Consider the following 16403-nt stretch of genomic DNA (forward strand, 5'->3'; position numbering starts at 1 on the left):
GACAGTGGTGATGGCTCAGAACGTTCCTGTTTCCCCTCATGTCACCATTAATGGCACAGTGCTGTCGGTTGTTGAGAAATTCATCTATCTCGGCTCAACCTTGACAGCAAACAACAGCCTTGATGCTGAACTAAATACCAGGATCGGTCGTGCCTCAACAACCTTTGGGCGGCTTCAGTCTCGCGTCTGGAACAACAGCCACCTTTCTCTCAAAGTAAAGGTGCGCGTATATGAGTCCTGTGTTCTATCCGTTCTGCTATATGGAAGCGAAACGTGGCCTACATACCGGCGGCAGGAGCATAAGCTTAATGCTTTTCATTTCCGCTGCCTACGACAGATCCTTGGCCTGTCATGGCAGGATCGGGTTCCGAACACCACCGTGCTGAAGCTCACTAACAGCAGTGACATGTACACAGCGTTACGGAAGAGGCGTCTCAGATGGATCGGCCATGTACGTCGTATGCCAGATGAACGTCTCCCAAAGTCCATCTTCCATGGGGAGTTAGCTGTGGGACACCGCCCTCGTGGCCGACCCAAGCTCCGCTTTAAGGATGTCGTCAAGCGGGACATGAATGTCTTTAACGTCAACCCTGACCGATGGCATCACGTTGCGGAAGACCGGGCAGCTTGGCGGTCTGCGCTGACAGAGGGCACGACTCTGTCCTGCCATGCTTACACCAGCTTTTGCACAGAAAGACGGCATGTTAGACACCGTTCAGATCGGCGCTTGCGCTGAAAAAGGCCTTGATGATGATGATGATGATGATGAAAGCCTTAAATTTACTGGGGGAAATAAAACTGAAAGTAAACCTTCGTCTACTTTTTTTTTTATTATGGGGAGGAGCAGCAGTTAGAGATTATAAAACTCAAGTAGAGGCTTTCTGCAGCTACAGATGAAGAACAGATTCAAGAGGAAACCAAAGTAACAGTAAGACTTTTTCTTGTAATTTTACGCTACATACACATAATACAAACTTCATTTACTGTCAATATGGATGACACTCATCTTTGTTTTGTCCTTGTTGAATTAAGGGATCACATAAATATGAAACTAGAATTAATTTAATAAAACTGAAAAATAAATTATACTTTGTATTTTCTAGCATAACAAATACATTTACAAACTGTTGCAAGTATTTTTACTAAAAAATGTGGTTAAAAAAAGCTTATTTACAGTGATTGCAGATATAAACTTAGGCTTCAGTTTTTTTTAAATATGATTAAACAACCACTTTTCCAGCAGTAGGAATTATAACCTGATATACCCTTGTATGTAATGTCAACAAGTTGTACAAAACTACAGTAAAAGATAGAAGAGAAATTGTATAAGATTTTTCAATTTATAAATGACATGTCATACTTATTTTTAATGTTAAAAAACACATAAATAAAAACTTTGTCAAATCTATAATGAATAAATAGCTTGTGTGAATTGTTGTGTCAAGGAGTTTAACAGAAGACCTCAACACAGATTGACAAAAGACCAACAAGAGCTTCAGACGATGGCTACTCGTGGAACTCGGGACAGGATGAGGGGAGGGAAGCAGAACTTCAGTAATGACAGCAGAACAGGAGGACGGAGAGCGTCACCCACAGTGAGCGCTCGCAGTGGAGGAGAGTCTGGCACAGGACTGAACGGCAAACCAGGAACAAAAGTGAGTAAAGCAGTCTCCTTACAAATAGTTGATTCTGGATTGATGAAATTGAGATAGTAAAGTATAATATAAAATGAACAAAAAAAAACAATACATTTTTTTTATTGTGATTTTAATAATAATCAAAACCTTTCTTATTCAATCATTATTTTTCAAGACAAACAGTGATCGGTTGCTAACACAGAAAAAAACAGGGCGTAGTCCAGGTGAGTTCATTATCAGTTATTTTACATTTTAATAATATTTCACAATATTGCTGTTTTCAACTGTGTTCTTGATCAAATAAATGCAGGCTTGGTGAGCATAAGAATCTTCTTTCAAAAACATGATAAAATCAAACTTTTGAACAGTAGAGTATATACAGTAGATGCCAGTTGTTTCAACAAGTATTATACAGACAAAAAAAAAAGTATCATTGTACTGTGAATATATTTTACTTTGCTATCAACAGATAATAAGAGAAGTTTAGAGAAATCTGATTAATTTTCAAACTAAATAGCTTTTTTTTTTAAACACGTAATTACACTATGTTGGCTGTTAAAAAAATATTACTTCTCAAAGAGAGAGCAAGAGTGTCTTACATGCCACGCTATTTTTTAAAAAGCGGCCAGACAAAATTATGAGAAACAAATGATAAATTCATTGCTTAGCTGGGTCTTCAGGCTATGCAGCGTGGGGACAAATACAATTATATCACTGAATAAGAGACAAACATTTTCAATAGTCTTTGATGAGGTTTATTTTCTTGCAAGAAAAGGCCAGCAGTCGTACAGTCACACAGAGTGACTGCAGAGTGTGACAGTAGCCGCGTTTCCATTACAGATTTGCGTAAATATTTTGCGATATTTAAAAAAACTTTTGCTAAATTACGGCATTTCCATTAACCAAAGTTATTCGACTGAAACGTATTTTTTTCCTCTTGCGAGAAGTCATTACAATAATTATGACAACAGATGTTGGTAGGTTTACATAGCCTAGGTCCAAGCCAAGCCACTGCACTAACCATTATTTTAAAGGTCCCATATGGTCAAAATTGAAATTTCCTGGCTTTTATCATGATAACAGAGGTTTAGAGGCTATGAAACTACCATATAAGTTTCAAAACAGTAGATCGGCTGACAAATGCATACAGCCTGCATAAAGTGGCTTTTCACGAGCCGTTGTGACTTGTATAAATGTGATGTCAGAACTACTCAGTCACCACCCCCACCAATGGTGGGTCACTCAGAAAACTACAGGCCAATCAGAAGAGAGGCTCATGAATTTTAAGTAGAGAAGCCAAAATCGACCTGTTCTTGGCAGAGCTCCTGAGAAAGGAGCTGTAAAATATAAATTGAGATGGTTTTTGGTACTTATACCGCAAATATGTATTCTTAAGGACATCAAAACCTAAAATAAAACTTAAAGGGTTAGTTTGCCCATTTAAGACATGGAGTTGTATGGAATCCTTACCAGCACTATAGTGCATACACACTGACCCACTCTGTGGTCACGTCCCTGGTCAGAGTTCTGGCCGCTGGAAGTTTTTGAAGAAAGTAGTCCTGGTTAGTTTCCGGGGCCTCAAAACTGTGCGTTTTTACGTGAAAAAATTATTTGCGTTTCAAAGCTTGATTAATTTACATCACAAAAAACACTCCAGTCAAAATTCATAGCTCCGTTTTAATCGGCACTATTTTCTTTCCATTTCTATCAATCCGCGCTGCTGTCAACGTCAACAGTGCGCACGTTCCGATCAGCTGTTCCATACAAATTGTTTACACAATCGAATGACAACGACGTAAAAAGTAGAAAATTAAGTTAAGGAACTAACCATTTCTGTTTTGGGTAAAGACTGCATAGCCTTAGCCTATGGGGCTGTGACATGATGAACACACAACTCACACCCAAAGATTAGAGAAGTGAACTAATCAACGGTGTGTTTCCATTATTACCAATAGAGGTCAATGGAAATTCACTCTCTGAGACAACCCGATTTATTTCAAAGATTTGTTTAAAATGAACCTAATGATAGACCCATCACTACAAGAGACCCTGACATACCACACAAAATGTACCCACTAACCAGGTTTATGCATTGGAAATCACTGGTGTACTCAATTTTGTTTCAGTGATCACAGTTTTTTTTAAAACTTGTGTGCCAGTGATTGAGGGGGCTTTCACACTGGGCTCGTTTGCTCAATCCGAGCGCGATTTTTCCCGGCGCCCCCCGGTTGGTCTGGTTTTACACTCAACTTGATTCTATCGAACCCTGGTGCGTTTGTGTGCATTTGTGTGCATATTACGTCATTGCAAACGTGCACGGCGCATGATAGAAAACTGAACGCGGGTCAATATATTGTGTTTTTTATTATTTCTGTGTTATTATGCGCAGCTGAGTGAACAAAACAGGTTTACTGTGTGTGTTGCATAAGGTGGGCTTCTGCTGCTTGCAAACGGACTCTTTTGAGGAGACAGTGGATTTAAATGAATTTGTTGCCCTGATTCCATGCGCGAATACACTGCAGGCTCACTCTCACTTGTATCCAAGGTAAATCATCAACACTATCATGTGTTTTATTTAACTGAATACATAATAATCAGCTAAAACCTATGTGCAGGTCACTTTACACACTTTAAAACCCATGCGCAGGTCACTTTACACACTTTACTTCCTGAACAAGTGTGCACCCGAGTCCGTGTTGCTTTCACATTCACGCGAACCGCGGCACGGTTCGGGAGCAAACAAACTTAGACCGCCTCATCCAGGTAGTCTCGGGTTCGGTACCCCAGTGCGCACCCGGGTCCACTTGACAGCGTTCACATTAGCGATTTTTCATCCGAAACGTGGGGTTGAACAACCTCCGATTTCTTTATATCGACTTATGTGATTTTTAAGACTATTTTTTGCATAAGCCAAGCCCTTTCAGAGATACGGTGCTACACAGAACTGCGCTGCGCAGGTGAAGCACACACGCACACAGACACACACACGCACGCACGAACGAACGCACATACACACACACACACGTGACTGTTAAGTTCGAACTGAAAATAATGAATAAACTTACCACTCCGAAACGTCCATTTGCATTCTACAAACAACCGCTTGTTCCTCAAACTCTGCATCGTCGTCTGAAACTGGCTCAAACAAATACGGTTGTACACAGAGTCTCTCCATTTGCACGTCGGACCTGTTTGCTGTGACTCTCTGAGCTCTTGTAATGAGCCCGCAGTGAAAGAGCCAATCAGAGCAGAACTCCTCATTACTATTCATGACCCTTCCAAATAAGGTAAAAACAGACCATTTCATTCTAGGGCCAATTTATAGGGTTGGAAATTGACCTGTAAAACCTTTTCTGGACATTTTAAATGGCTTTTTAAGCCACATACCCTCTATGTAGATATCAGGGACAAAATTAAAATATTATTTCAACACATTCTAGGGCACCTTTAACGTTACCTTTGCCAGTACAACGCTGTTTTCACCACCTGTAGGCTTGTAGATGGCCAAGTCCTGCACCCAGCCACAGCAGAAAGCCTCGTAACTTTCCAAAGAATTGTGGCTTTTAAACTCCTGCATTGTGTAGTAACTTACACCAAAAACAAGATAATTCACGATGTCCATATATGTACATGGAGGTAAATGGTCCAGGTCTGTGTGCCATTCCGCTGCAGGGAGCTCGTATGGGTCGATATTTTGGATGCCTGAGAGCTTATCCAAATACCACTGTTTTGCGCTCGGTGTAAGCTTGTTCCTGTAAGGTCCCTTTTCTTTCAACTTATCTCTTTGCATTGCTTTACTTTTATTAATTTTCTTTATTGTAATTGTAGATCCGTCTCTGTCCCGCCGAAATATAAAATGCTAGGGTGAGTAAATCATGAATGTTTATTCGCGCCTCTGTGAATTTCTGAAGGCGTTGCCCCTGGCAACCGATAGCGTCTCCTACCGTCATGGCCGACCGTCTCAGACCCCGCCCAAATTGGCACGTGACTCCTCATTCTCAATAGTTTGTGAAAAAACTTTGATGTTGGCTTGAGAAGCCTGAACCTTGAGCTGAGACTCGAACTCGTGTCGCCTTGTACACAGCTGTGTTATATGTCAGAGCGCCGCTGTTACGAATGGCCTTGGGCGGTTGGAGGCTCCAATTGACAGCGGAGACAGTGGTCATGGTTAACAGCGTTTTTTATTGCAGTGCAGGATGACAATCACTCAGGATTGATGGGACGAGAAACCAAACAAAACAAGCAAAAACTTAGATGCCACAAAATATCGATACAAAACATAAGGTCAAAGCAATCTACATCAAATAAGCATAACCTGACCTGTATGTGCAACTGTACTACATAAGCAGTACTTTCCCAGAGTCCCCAATTGCAAACTCAGAACTATTCATGGTCTGCCTAGACCTCTCCTCACCTCCTATCTCTGAACTATCCTACTAACTTTCTGGAGTCATTTTATAGGCCTGACTCCTCCCACTCGGGAACATACCACCTGGAAGATAACATAGTTCACAATTTACAGGAGTACATAATAATAATAAAGAAAACAAAAACAAAAGTAATAAATACAAATGAACATACATGCAAGAAAGCATATCTGCAAGTACACATATTCACGAAAACACATAACTCAAGAAACTATGAGAATAAACTCTCCGGTGACGTCACTCACATAAACGCGCTATAATTTGGCGCGGATACAAAGATCTATAAATAGACCGGATGTCTAACCAGACAGGTTTGGCCAAGGACTCAACATGTGGTAAGCATCATCTATATCTCTTCCACTATTCAATAAAATATGTAAATCAAATAGCCTACTCGTGGTGGTGATTTATTTCTGTACGAGGAAAGACAATTATATTATGCCATCATCATATGCACTCCTATTACGGTTGCTAGTTTTCATAACTCCGATAAAACTACATACAGGACATCATACACAAGTTAACACAATGATATCAAATGTTACACAGGTCAATGCATACAAGAATATATGTCGGCTAACAGACTGTAATACATGACGCCGGTGTATGCGCGTAACGTGCATGTGTGCGTGTAGTCCGTGTATGTGTGTGTGTAGTCCGTGCACAGTCGCAGGCTTACCCTGTGACAGCCGCCCACAAGGCTATTGCTCATACATAACAGCTTATTTTTATCAGTTCTTTTGTCTATGGGTCATTATATTTCTTACAAATTTCTGCTCGTTCTAAATTCAGATACATATAAAATAACACCATAATATTACATTTATATGAATGGATTAGTGAGAGCGATTGCGTGTGAATAATTCTACCTATGCAGCATCTCTCTATAGTGTAGAAATATATGCTAGAACTTTTCAGTTAAGCTATTTTAATGATAAATCACAGAACAGTAAGTTTCTGCACTCCTGCATGTTTCTGTGTGTGCTTGATCTGCATGTGATGTGCGAGCAACTGTGTGTGTGTGTGTGTGTGTATGTCACAATGCAGCAGCACATTAGTTTAGAATGGCCATTTTCCAGTACAATAAACTTGTTTAAAACGTGCATTCACTCAATCAATTTTGTGCATCCAGATGGTGTAATCAAATATGTCTTGTGGAGCGCTCTTGGAGTATGCATTTATTTGTCATTAAGTTATTAGTAGGGCCGGGACTTTAACGCGTTAATTAAGATTAATTAATTACACAAAAAATAACGCATTAAACATTTTTAACGCATTTTAATCGCACTTATTTTTGCACCGCGGAACGGTTCTCACTGGATGAGTTTAGGCGGACCGATTATACTGGAGCACCAACTAGCGTTTAAACGATAACTTCTAGCGTTGCCACCCGTCCCGGTTTTCCAGGGATTGTTCTCTTTTTTTAGCGACAGTCCCGGAAAATGTATATTCTTTCCCGGGACACGTATTTTCCCGTTTTTTGTGAAAATGTACTTCTAAAGTAGAATTTCCTGGTTTCAAATAAAAAAATTACTTCTCACTGTTCTCATGTCAAATATTTATATGCGATTAATTTCGATTAATTAATTACAAAGCCTCTAATTAATTAGATTAATTTTTTTAATCGAGTCCCGGCCCTAGTTATTAGTTATTATTATTAGTGTAAAAGGGGACTTCAAAGATTTCTTATCCCTCTTATCAGCATTAGTATTACAGCCAATGTAAAATCTATGGGATTTAAAAAAAATATTTGATCGTTATTTATACGGAAACTGTTAAGTCTGAGTAGTTCATTTTTTTTACTACATTAAGTCAGAACAGCATGAAGGTCTTCTGCAAGGTGGCCATGTTGTTAGTGTCAAGCGAGAGGGTTGCTGGCCGCTCACTGAATCCAGTAAAGACTGAAGAAGTCAAGCAAATTTTTTTTTTTTTTAAGTTACATGCGAATTAAAAACAGGTAAACACGAGCAAGCAAACGTTTCAGCACATTTCTATCTTCAGTGCTTACTATGCCAACAGACATGATGCAACAGGCAGATTAGCAATGTAGGGCAATCAGCTGAATTTAATTCACAGGTAGACCTCTATCACAAGTATCTGCCAAGAAGAAAAGGATGAATGTGTTGCATAGTGAGCACTGAATATAGCGATGTGCTGAAATGTTTGCTTGCTCGTGTTTACCTGTTTTTAATTCACTTGCACTTTTTGCACCATGCAACTTATAAAATAGAAAATGTTTTGCTAAACTTCTAGAATTTTTCTGGATTCAGTGTGCGGCCAGCAACACAATTGGTCGTTTTCAAGTATTACCTTGGCTCTACGCACTTGAAGCAAAATAATTTTTTGTCTACTTGGAGCACAACTATTTTTTCTAGTTTACATGTTGTTAGTGTTAAAATCACATGATCAGCGATTAGTCGATGTCGAGTGTAAAACAACATAACAGAGCATTAAAGTCGTGCAACCCCTAGTGTATTCGCTTTTGTTGCACTACCTGTCAACTTTATTGACATGAATAAAAATGATTAAATTATTGATAGGTGATATAATTTTAATCATTTGACATTTTAGTGATATTGCACAGGGTTTTTCTCACTTCTTTTGTATACTTTATTTATAAATGGATGTACAAACAATAATTTCCTTTTCCTTTAACCAGCAGAGGGGGAAAAAGGTCAGAAAAAGAATATTAAACAGTGCCGGTCTGCTGTTAACAACGATTCTGTTAAGAAGGATGTTAAAATGCCAAGTGAAAGCACAAAGCAGATCATGGAAAAAGACCACAGTTATGGAAAGGGATTAAGTGTTGTAAATCTTATAAAGAACAACCGGAGCAAAAAAGTAGAAGATGGAAGCAATGAAAACTTACCCATGTTTAAACTCAACCTGTCTGAAACATGGAAGAACAGTGATGGATTCTGCAGAAGAAGCACATTTGGGAAAGAAAAAAATAAAGAGAACAAAACCATTATGATGATCGGAGCCACAGGTGCAGGAAAATCCACTCTAATTAACAGCATGATCAACTACATTCTGGGAGTGGAATGGGAAGACGACTTCCGGTTTGTGCTAGTAGATGAAGGGAAGCAGAAATCTCAGGCTGAAAGTCAGACTTCAGAGATCACGGCATATCAAATTAATCACAATAATGGTTTCCGGGTTCCCTATTCTCTGACTATTGTGGACACACCAGGCTTCGGTGATACCAGAGGAATTGAACATGACCAGAAAATCACAAAGCAGATTCAGGAGTTCTTTTCTAATCCAGGAGGGATCGACCGCATTGATGCCGTGTGTTTTGTAGTACAGGGTTCACTTGCCCGCTTGACACACACACAGAAATACATCTTTGACTCCATTCTTTCCATCTTTGGGAAGGATATTGCTGAAAACATCTTTGTGCTGGTAACTTTTGCAGATGGGAAAAAACCTCCTGTTCTCGAGGCCATCAAAGTGTCTGAGGTTCCCTGTTCTACCAATGAGTCTGGAGAGCCACTTCACTTCAAGTTCAACAACTCTGCTCTGTTTGCTACCAATAATCAATCTGCAGAGGATGAGGAGTCTGGATGTGGAAACTTTGACCAAATGTTCTGGAATCTGGGATTTTCTAGCATGAACAAATTCTTCACATCCCTAAACAAGATGGAAACCAAGAGCTTATCTCTGACCCAGGAGGTCCTGAAAGAGCGTCAGCAACTAGAAGTGCATGTGGAAGGTCTCCAGCCACAAATAAATGCTGGTCTGACAAAACTGGATGAAATCAAGAAAACAAAAGCTGCTCTGGACCAGCATAAGACTGAAATGGAGGCAAACAAGGATTTTGAATATGAATTAGAAGTAATTATCCCAAAACAAATCGAAAACACATCAAGATCCTATTTGACCAACTGCCAAAAGTGTCACTTCACATGTCATAATACATGTAAGTATGGAAATGATAGTGATAAAGAGAAGTGTTCTGCAATGACACTTGGAAAGTGTCGTGTCTGTCCTGGAAAGTGTGCATGGAACGTGCACTCTAATCAGAAATATAAATGGGATTATGTCACAGAAAAAAGACAGGAAACCTATCAGGATTTAAAAAAGCGATTTGAGGATGCACATGGACAGGTCATGTCAAAAGAAAAGATCTTTGAAGAGCTTGAAAATGAGCTTGAGCTTGTCCAGGATATTGTGGCCGGACTAATTGAAAAATCTCAAGAGTCCTTGGAGCGTCTGCAGGATATCGCCCTCAAGCCCAATCCTCTGTCCACCCCTGACTATGTTGATCTGATGATTGAGTCTGAGAAACAAGAGGCCAAGCCTGGATTTCAAGATCGCATTCATTCTTTAATGGAAGTCAGGAAGAAGGCAGAGATCATCAGTAAGGTTTCCACAGGAGGAATGCTTTCAGATGATTGGAAAGCATACAAAATCGCAACAGTAAAAAAAGAATCATCCTATGATCCAAGGGTCTTGTTTAGTAAAGCAAAGAATTATGTTCAAGAAAAAGTAAGTTCTGCATTCAAGTAAAACGTGTATCTACAATTACTACAGTTATAAACAAAAACATTTGGTTTTGTGGTAATATACTCTGCATGCATTTTTATTATACTTAAAAATACTTAACCTTAAAAATGGTCTTCATCTTCATTCTTCGTTTGAGACCTGTAATATTTTGCCTAACAGCTTGTTACATGAATGTTATGCATCACAATTTAGCAGATTGTATAAGAATACTGTTTTGGAATGATGTAATTTTACTTTCATTGATGCTAGTCATTCATTTTGAAAAACAAGCAAGTAAAAGTGACAATCTAAGCATTGTGCCAATAAATACATTTAAAATTCATATATATTTTACTTTTGGTGTTCTTTTTTTGTTTAACAATCAGGAAATTTCTCATACCTAAACATAGTTTTGAAATGATATGAAAGAAAATCATAAAGAGAAAGGAAACTTGTCAGGATTTAAAAAAGCAATTTGAAAATGCACATGGACATGTCACATCTAAAGAAGCCAGAAACTGACCATATATGGACTTGTTTGTTTTTTTGTTTTGTTGCATTATGTGTTCCTATGTATTTCCTTACGGCTTTAAGTTCATAAATGTGTGGAACCAAGGAAAACCCATTCATCCATTGAGGTCTGCCCAGAAAACCGCACCGCTGAAGGTGACAGGATTGGTTAAGAAGGGACAGATTATCGTCATGGGGAAGGTGCCACAGAAGCACATTTAGTATCACCTACTATCCATTGAATTGCCTCTATCACTCTCTCTCCTCTCCACTATAGCTGGTGTGTGGTGAGCGCACTGGCGCCGTTGTACTGTGGCTGCCGTCGCATCATCCAAGTGGATGCTGCACACAGGTGCTGGTTGAGGAGAGTTCCCCTGATATGATTGTAAAGTGCTTTGGGTGTACAGTAGTACACATGAAAGCGTTATATAAACGCCTCATTCTATTCTATTCAGAAGTTTCTCCATGAAGGAATGACACGTCAACTGAACAAGTCACAAAGGTCCAGATTAACCCTTTGAACTTTGCTGACATTCTACGCTGGACCACAGGAAGAAAACCTGAACGCATTCATCCTGCTGAACTCAAGCTACATACACCTGGTGAGACCGGGTGTTCTGCAGGTGAAGATAGCCCTCTGAAAGCATCTACAGATGCGAACATTGCAAAGACCATTTTTGAGCTACATCTAAAAGACTACAACAAACGTCTAAAGCCTGGAACACACCAAGCCGATGGTCGGCCGTCGGGCAGTTTTTGTGCGTCAGCCGACTAAGTTTCCTCAGTGCGTTTCCGCACCGTCGGCTGAAATTGGTCCTCGTCGGCTTTGTTTCGGCCGATTCGACATGTTGAATCGGCGTTGGTGAAAAAGAGGGAACTCTGGCTGTTCAGCTGAACGAGTCAGTGCACGATAATAATAGCAAAACAGCGAGCAAAGAAGTCAAAACGGTACAGATAGAAGGCTGTTCTAATGTTACGTCATCTTACCTGAGTGTTCCTTGTTGAATATTTTAATATCAACATGAGTGGAGTGGAATAAAGAAAGTGTGCAGGATTGATATTCAAAACGGTAAGCACGTATTTTTTAGGTTTATGTATCTCAGAGCATGTGAGCGAAGCGGAGCAGTGTGACGCTCAGCTCAATATTCCGCTCTATACGCGTGCGCTCCACTCAGTCGCTCGCGTCCCAAGCGAACGCTCCACTGATAAATCGCTCACGCTCCACTGATGAATCGCTCACGCTCACCGGTAAAACAAATCCCGCTCAGACATAAAATGTCTCTACTTGCTTTCTGTTTGTACTTTGTCATGAATATCTTGAATAAATGTATAAATTACAGTAGCTAGGATTGTAAATAGAAGTTATTTCGGGGTGATTCTGAATAAAAGTCTGTTCTTTTTATTCATTAAAATGCATTAAATTAACTTAATTAAAAAAACATGTCTAGTCCTTTGGCAAACTTGCCTATTAAATGCAATAACTGAAAAGGTATATTTGATTTTCGTTATTTTATTTCCGTGAACATAACTGCAGTTCCAAAACAGGCATATTAAAACACGTGCACGCACACACACACACACAAACAAGATGAAATGCATGTAGAACTTCACAAAACACATCTGGACTATCTCATAAAAGTAAACACAGGTGAAATGCACTTAACAACATCTTATCAAAGCACAGCTGGATGATTTACTGGCATTAGTAAAATAAACGCGCGTTCTAACGTTTAAATAGACCAAAACTGTGGGTAATGCGGTCTATTTAAAAACGTCTCAATCTTTACATCACTTTTAGAATTTACTTTTAGAAACATTAGCTTGGACAAAATATTATTTTCAAAGAAATATTTTCGACAGCACTTGATCCAGTAATACTAACTCTTTCTCCACTATTCTATCTTTATATATATATATATATATATTAAAAAAAACATGCGTTAGATTGAACTGCGAAGGGTCATAGCACTTACATACTGTTGTCCTAGTTTAATTGCTTTTTGCTCTCATTTGTAAGTCGCTTTGGATAAAAGCGTCAGCTAAATGAATAAATGTAAATGTAAATGTATTAGGTTTCAGGCTCATGCGGTGTGCCCGGGACAGTTATCCAGCGGCGGAAAACACGCGCTCAGCACTGTGATGTGTTTAAACTTGAGTCAGCACTCAACTCCATAACCAACCCACTATTACTTTAGCTAATTCACCGATTCTCGAACTAGCAAATCACAATAGGGCATTCTGGGTTGAGCGAGCGGTGCTGAGCGGACGGAGCGAGCGGAGCGGAATCTTCAGAAAGGCGCTCTCCGCTCAGGAGGAAGTATTAACCGCTCCGCTCCGCTCACATGCTCTGATGTATCTGCAGTCTGCAGCGTCAGTTTCCCTTTTTGCATGCCGAATATCTAATATATCTGCAGAAATAGACAGTTGTCACATTTACACGCAGGCGCAGAACGCGCATTCTAGCTGACAGTCAGTCGGCTGTAGTTCTCTCTTCAAGTGCAACGTTTTACCCCGACGCGAGGCGACAACACAGTCGGCTTTCATCAGCGCTAGTTCGTCTGCGTCGGCTTGGTATGTTCCAGGCTTAACAGTGACTCCGCAGAGACTCATCTGAATTTGACCCACGACGTCAAGGAGGGATTAACTGTAAAACTTGAGAAATTTGCAAATGCCGGACAGTCTGGTTGAGGAATTACCAGTCCCTGAGAAGACAAAGGACCTTTCTGGAAATTAACATTTGAAGTCTCTCTTGTGAAGTTAGCATCACCATTTGAGACGAAGTCTCACCTCAGAATACATCTCTTTCCCTCTTCCCCCACTCCCTCACTCTCACGCTGAGATCACATGAAATTTATCTAAGCAAATTGTAAAGCGCTTTGGGTGCCATGGGTCTATGAAAGCGCTATATAAATGCAGTCCATTTTTTTTTTTTTTTTTTTTTTACCATCTATAATCTATATGGTTTAAATGTGAACAATTATCACACAGTTTTATACATGTTTGGTATAATTTGAAATGTCTTAGTGCGACTGGTACAAATGTCTCTTTCCTAAAGAGGTATGTAGGAAGGCCAACCAGTTGGAGTGGAAAAGGGAAATGACGTGCTGTACAAAAAGGTTGATGCAAAATCTAAAAATGGTGTTGTAAGCAAGGGAGAAATTATCTGTAAAAAAAGAATAAGCTAAGTCCTTCCACAGCAGAGAAATTAATATTTTTGAATAAAAATCTCTAAAAAAGTGAGACATTGTGGCTTGATTTCTTTTATTAATATTCATTTTGCAGGACCAAAATAACATTATGCACAGTGATGAGCCTATAGGTTACAAGCTTCACATATTAGAAAAATACAATAATAAAAAAACAACACATTTTTTTAATGGCTCGTCAAGGTTGTTTCAGATCAACACCTGTAAGTGACCACTAGGTGTTACCGTTGAGACGGGTGTCGGATTGATTCGAAGCCTCGAAACAATATGGCACATTTGGTTCAACTGTTTAATTTCTTCACGAAGCCTCGATCTGCCCACCACTAGTTAAAGACAGGAACTTAAATACACAGATGATAACGAGTGACGACAGGTGACGGTGATGATGAACAATGACTAATTAACTAAACACAGGTGACAGAACTGAAATAATGATGATGAACTAAACTAACGAAAACAGTGATAAGATGAAGAAAACAAACAGAAAGTCCATGATAAACGTGACACACAGGACCAATCGAACTCTTAGTTGCCTTTTGGCTGATTTCAGAAGCCACAGGAAGTACAACAGCTGATAGTATCGATCCATCACTCCTCCAGCTTACGATAGCCAACGTGAGGGCCTTTAAAGCAACTTCTGTGCAGTATGCTGTAATGGTAATTCAGTGTCCACCACTCATCCAGCCAAACCTTGTCAGCATTTAGGGCATTTAGACCACACGTCTAAAACAAATCAACAGAGCTTGTTCTTCCAGCGACCATGCCAAACAATGGCCACGCCCCCTCCACTCACTCGGACAAAAAGTCAACATTCGGTGACAGGTGCTATGGGAGCTGTCACAGTAGGAGACATTTCACAGGAGGCAATTGATGATTTTTGGAGACAGAAAGATTTTATATCATCTCGAATTAACCAAAAGGGACTTAACTATGCATTGGAGGGTTATATTAATACTTTTATTGTTGAGAAGGTCGATGACACTGTATCTAAATAGTTTGAATATTTAGTTATGTTGAAGAGGAGTGAAAAGGCTACATACTTTGCTAAAAAAGAAAAGTTCCCCATTTGTTTTGCTAGAAAGTTGTCTAAAATGTTACTAAAATGCTACTTGTAAGTCAAAGTCCTAATCACATTCTTTGCTATCCCAAATTAATTGATATAAGTACCAGTGTAGTACACTATATAGAAACTGTGTCTATTCCTCGTTTAGTGAGGCATAACAATAAATCTACTGTAGGATCTAGGAAAAATCTAATTGTGATTAAACCAGAAAATCGGAATATTAGTGAACAAAAACAATTTCTAAAGCTAGGTCTTCTAAACATTAGATCGCTTACACCTAAGGTGGTTATTGTAAATTAAATGGTCACAGATAATAGCTTCGATGTACTCTGCCTTACTGAAACCTGGCTTAAACCAAATGATTATTTCGGTCTTAATGAGTCCACACCACCGGGAAACTGTTATAAGCACAAGCCCCGTCTGTTAGGTCGTGGCGGCGGTGTTGCAACAATCTATAGAGATATTCTTAATGTTACTCAGAAAATAGGTCACAGGTTTAATTCGTTTGAAATACTTGTGCTAAATGTTATGCTCCTAGATGTAAGAAAGAAATCCCTGTTATCTCTAGCCTTGGCTACTGTATATAGACCTCCAGGGCCCTATGCTGATTTCCTAAAAGAGTTTGCAGATTTTCTCTCAGATCTATTGGTCAATGTTGATAAAGCATTAATTGTTGGAGATTTTAACATACACGTAGATAACATAAATGATGCGTTAGGGGCTGCGTTTACAGATCTACTTTGGGTTCAAGCAAAACGTCACTGGACCCACTCATCGTCTTAGGCCCCGTTTACACGATGGGAAAACGCAGATATTTCTCTGCGTTTTGGCCTGTCATTTACACGAAACCCCCGTTTTTATCCCAGGAAACGATTATTTCTAAAAACTCCGGCCAAAGTGGAGATTTCTGAAAACGGCGGTTGTGTTGTCGTGTCAACTGAGAGAAACGGGGTTTTAGGTTCTCTCTTGTCGATTCTGAGGATTCTGATTGGCTTGCATGGCTTTATCCTTCTCCCTACACTGCCGCCCATAGGTTTGGCATAGTTAGGATGGCGCTCGACGGCGTATTTAT

The 16403-nt window shown here is 39.6% G+C and overlaps 1 protein-coding gene across 1 annotated transcript; it reads left to right on the top strand.

Annotated features, from left to right (window-relative positions):
- Nucleotides 1-982: 982 nt before the first annotated feature.
- Nucleotides 983-10893, top strand: LOC307004270 (uncharacterized protein). The gene is made up of 3 exons (XM_079623364.1): nucleotides 983-1655; nucleotides 1813-1861; nucleotides 8724-10893. Exons 1-3 carry the CDS (start codon nucleotides 1503-1505, stop codon nucleotides 10574-10576), a joined length of 2055 nt encoding a protein of 684 aa, XP_079479490.1. The 5' UTR covers nucleotides 983-1502; the 3' UTR covers nucleotides 10577-10893.
- The last annotated feature ends 5510 nt before the right edge of the window (nucleotides 10894-16403 follow it).

Source organism: Phoxinus phoxinus (genome assembly GCF_949152265.1).
Source record: "Phoxinus phoxinus genome assembly, chromosome: 9".
NCBI classification, from domain to species: domain Eukaryota; kingdom Metazoa; phylum Chordata; class Actinopteri; order Cypriniformes; family Leuciscidae; genus Phoxinus; species Phoxinus phoxinus.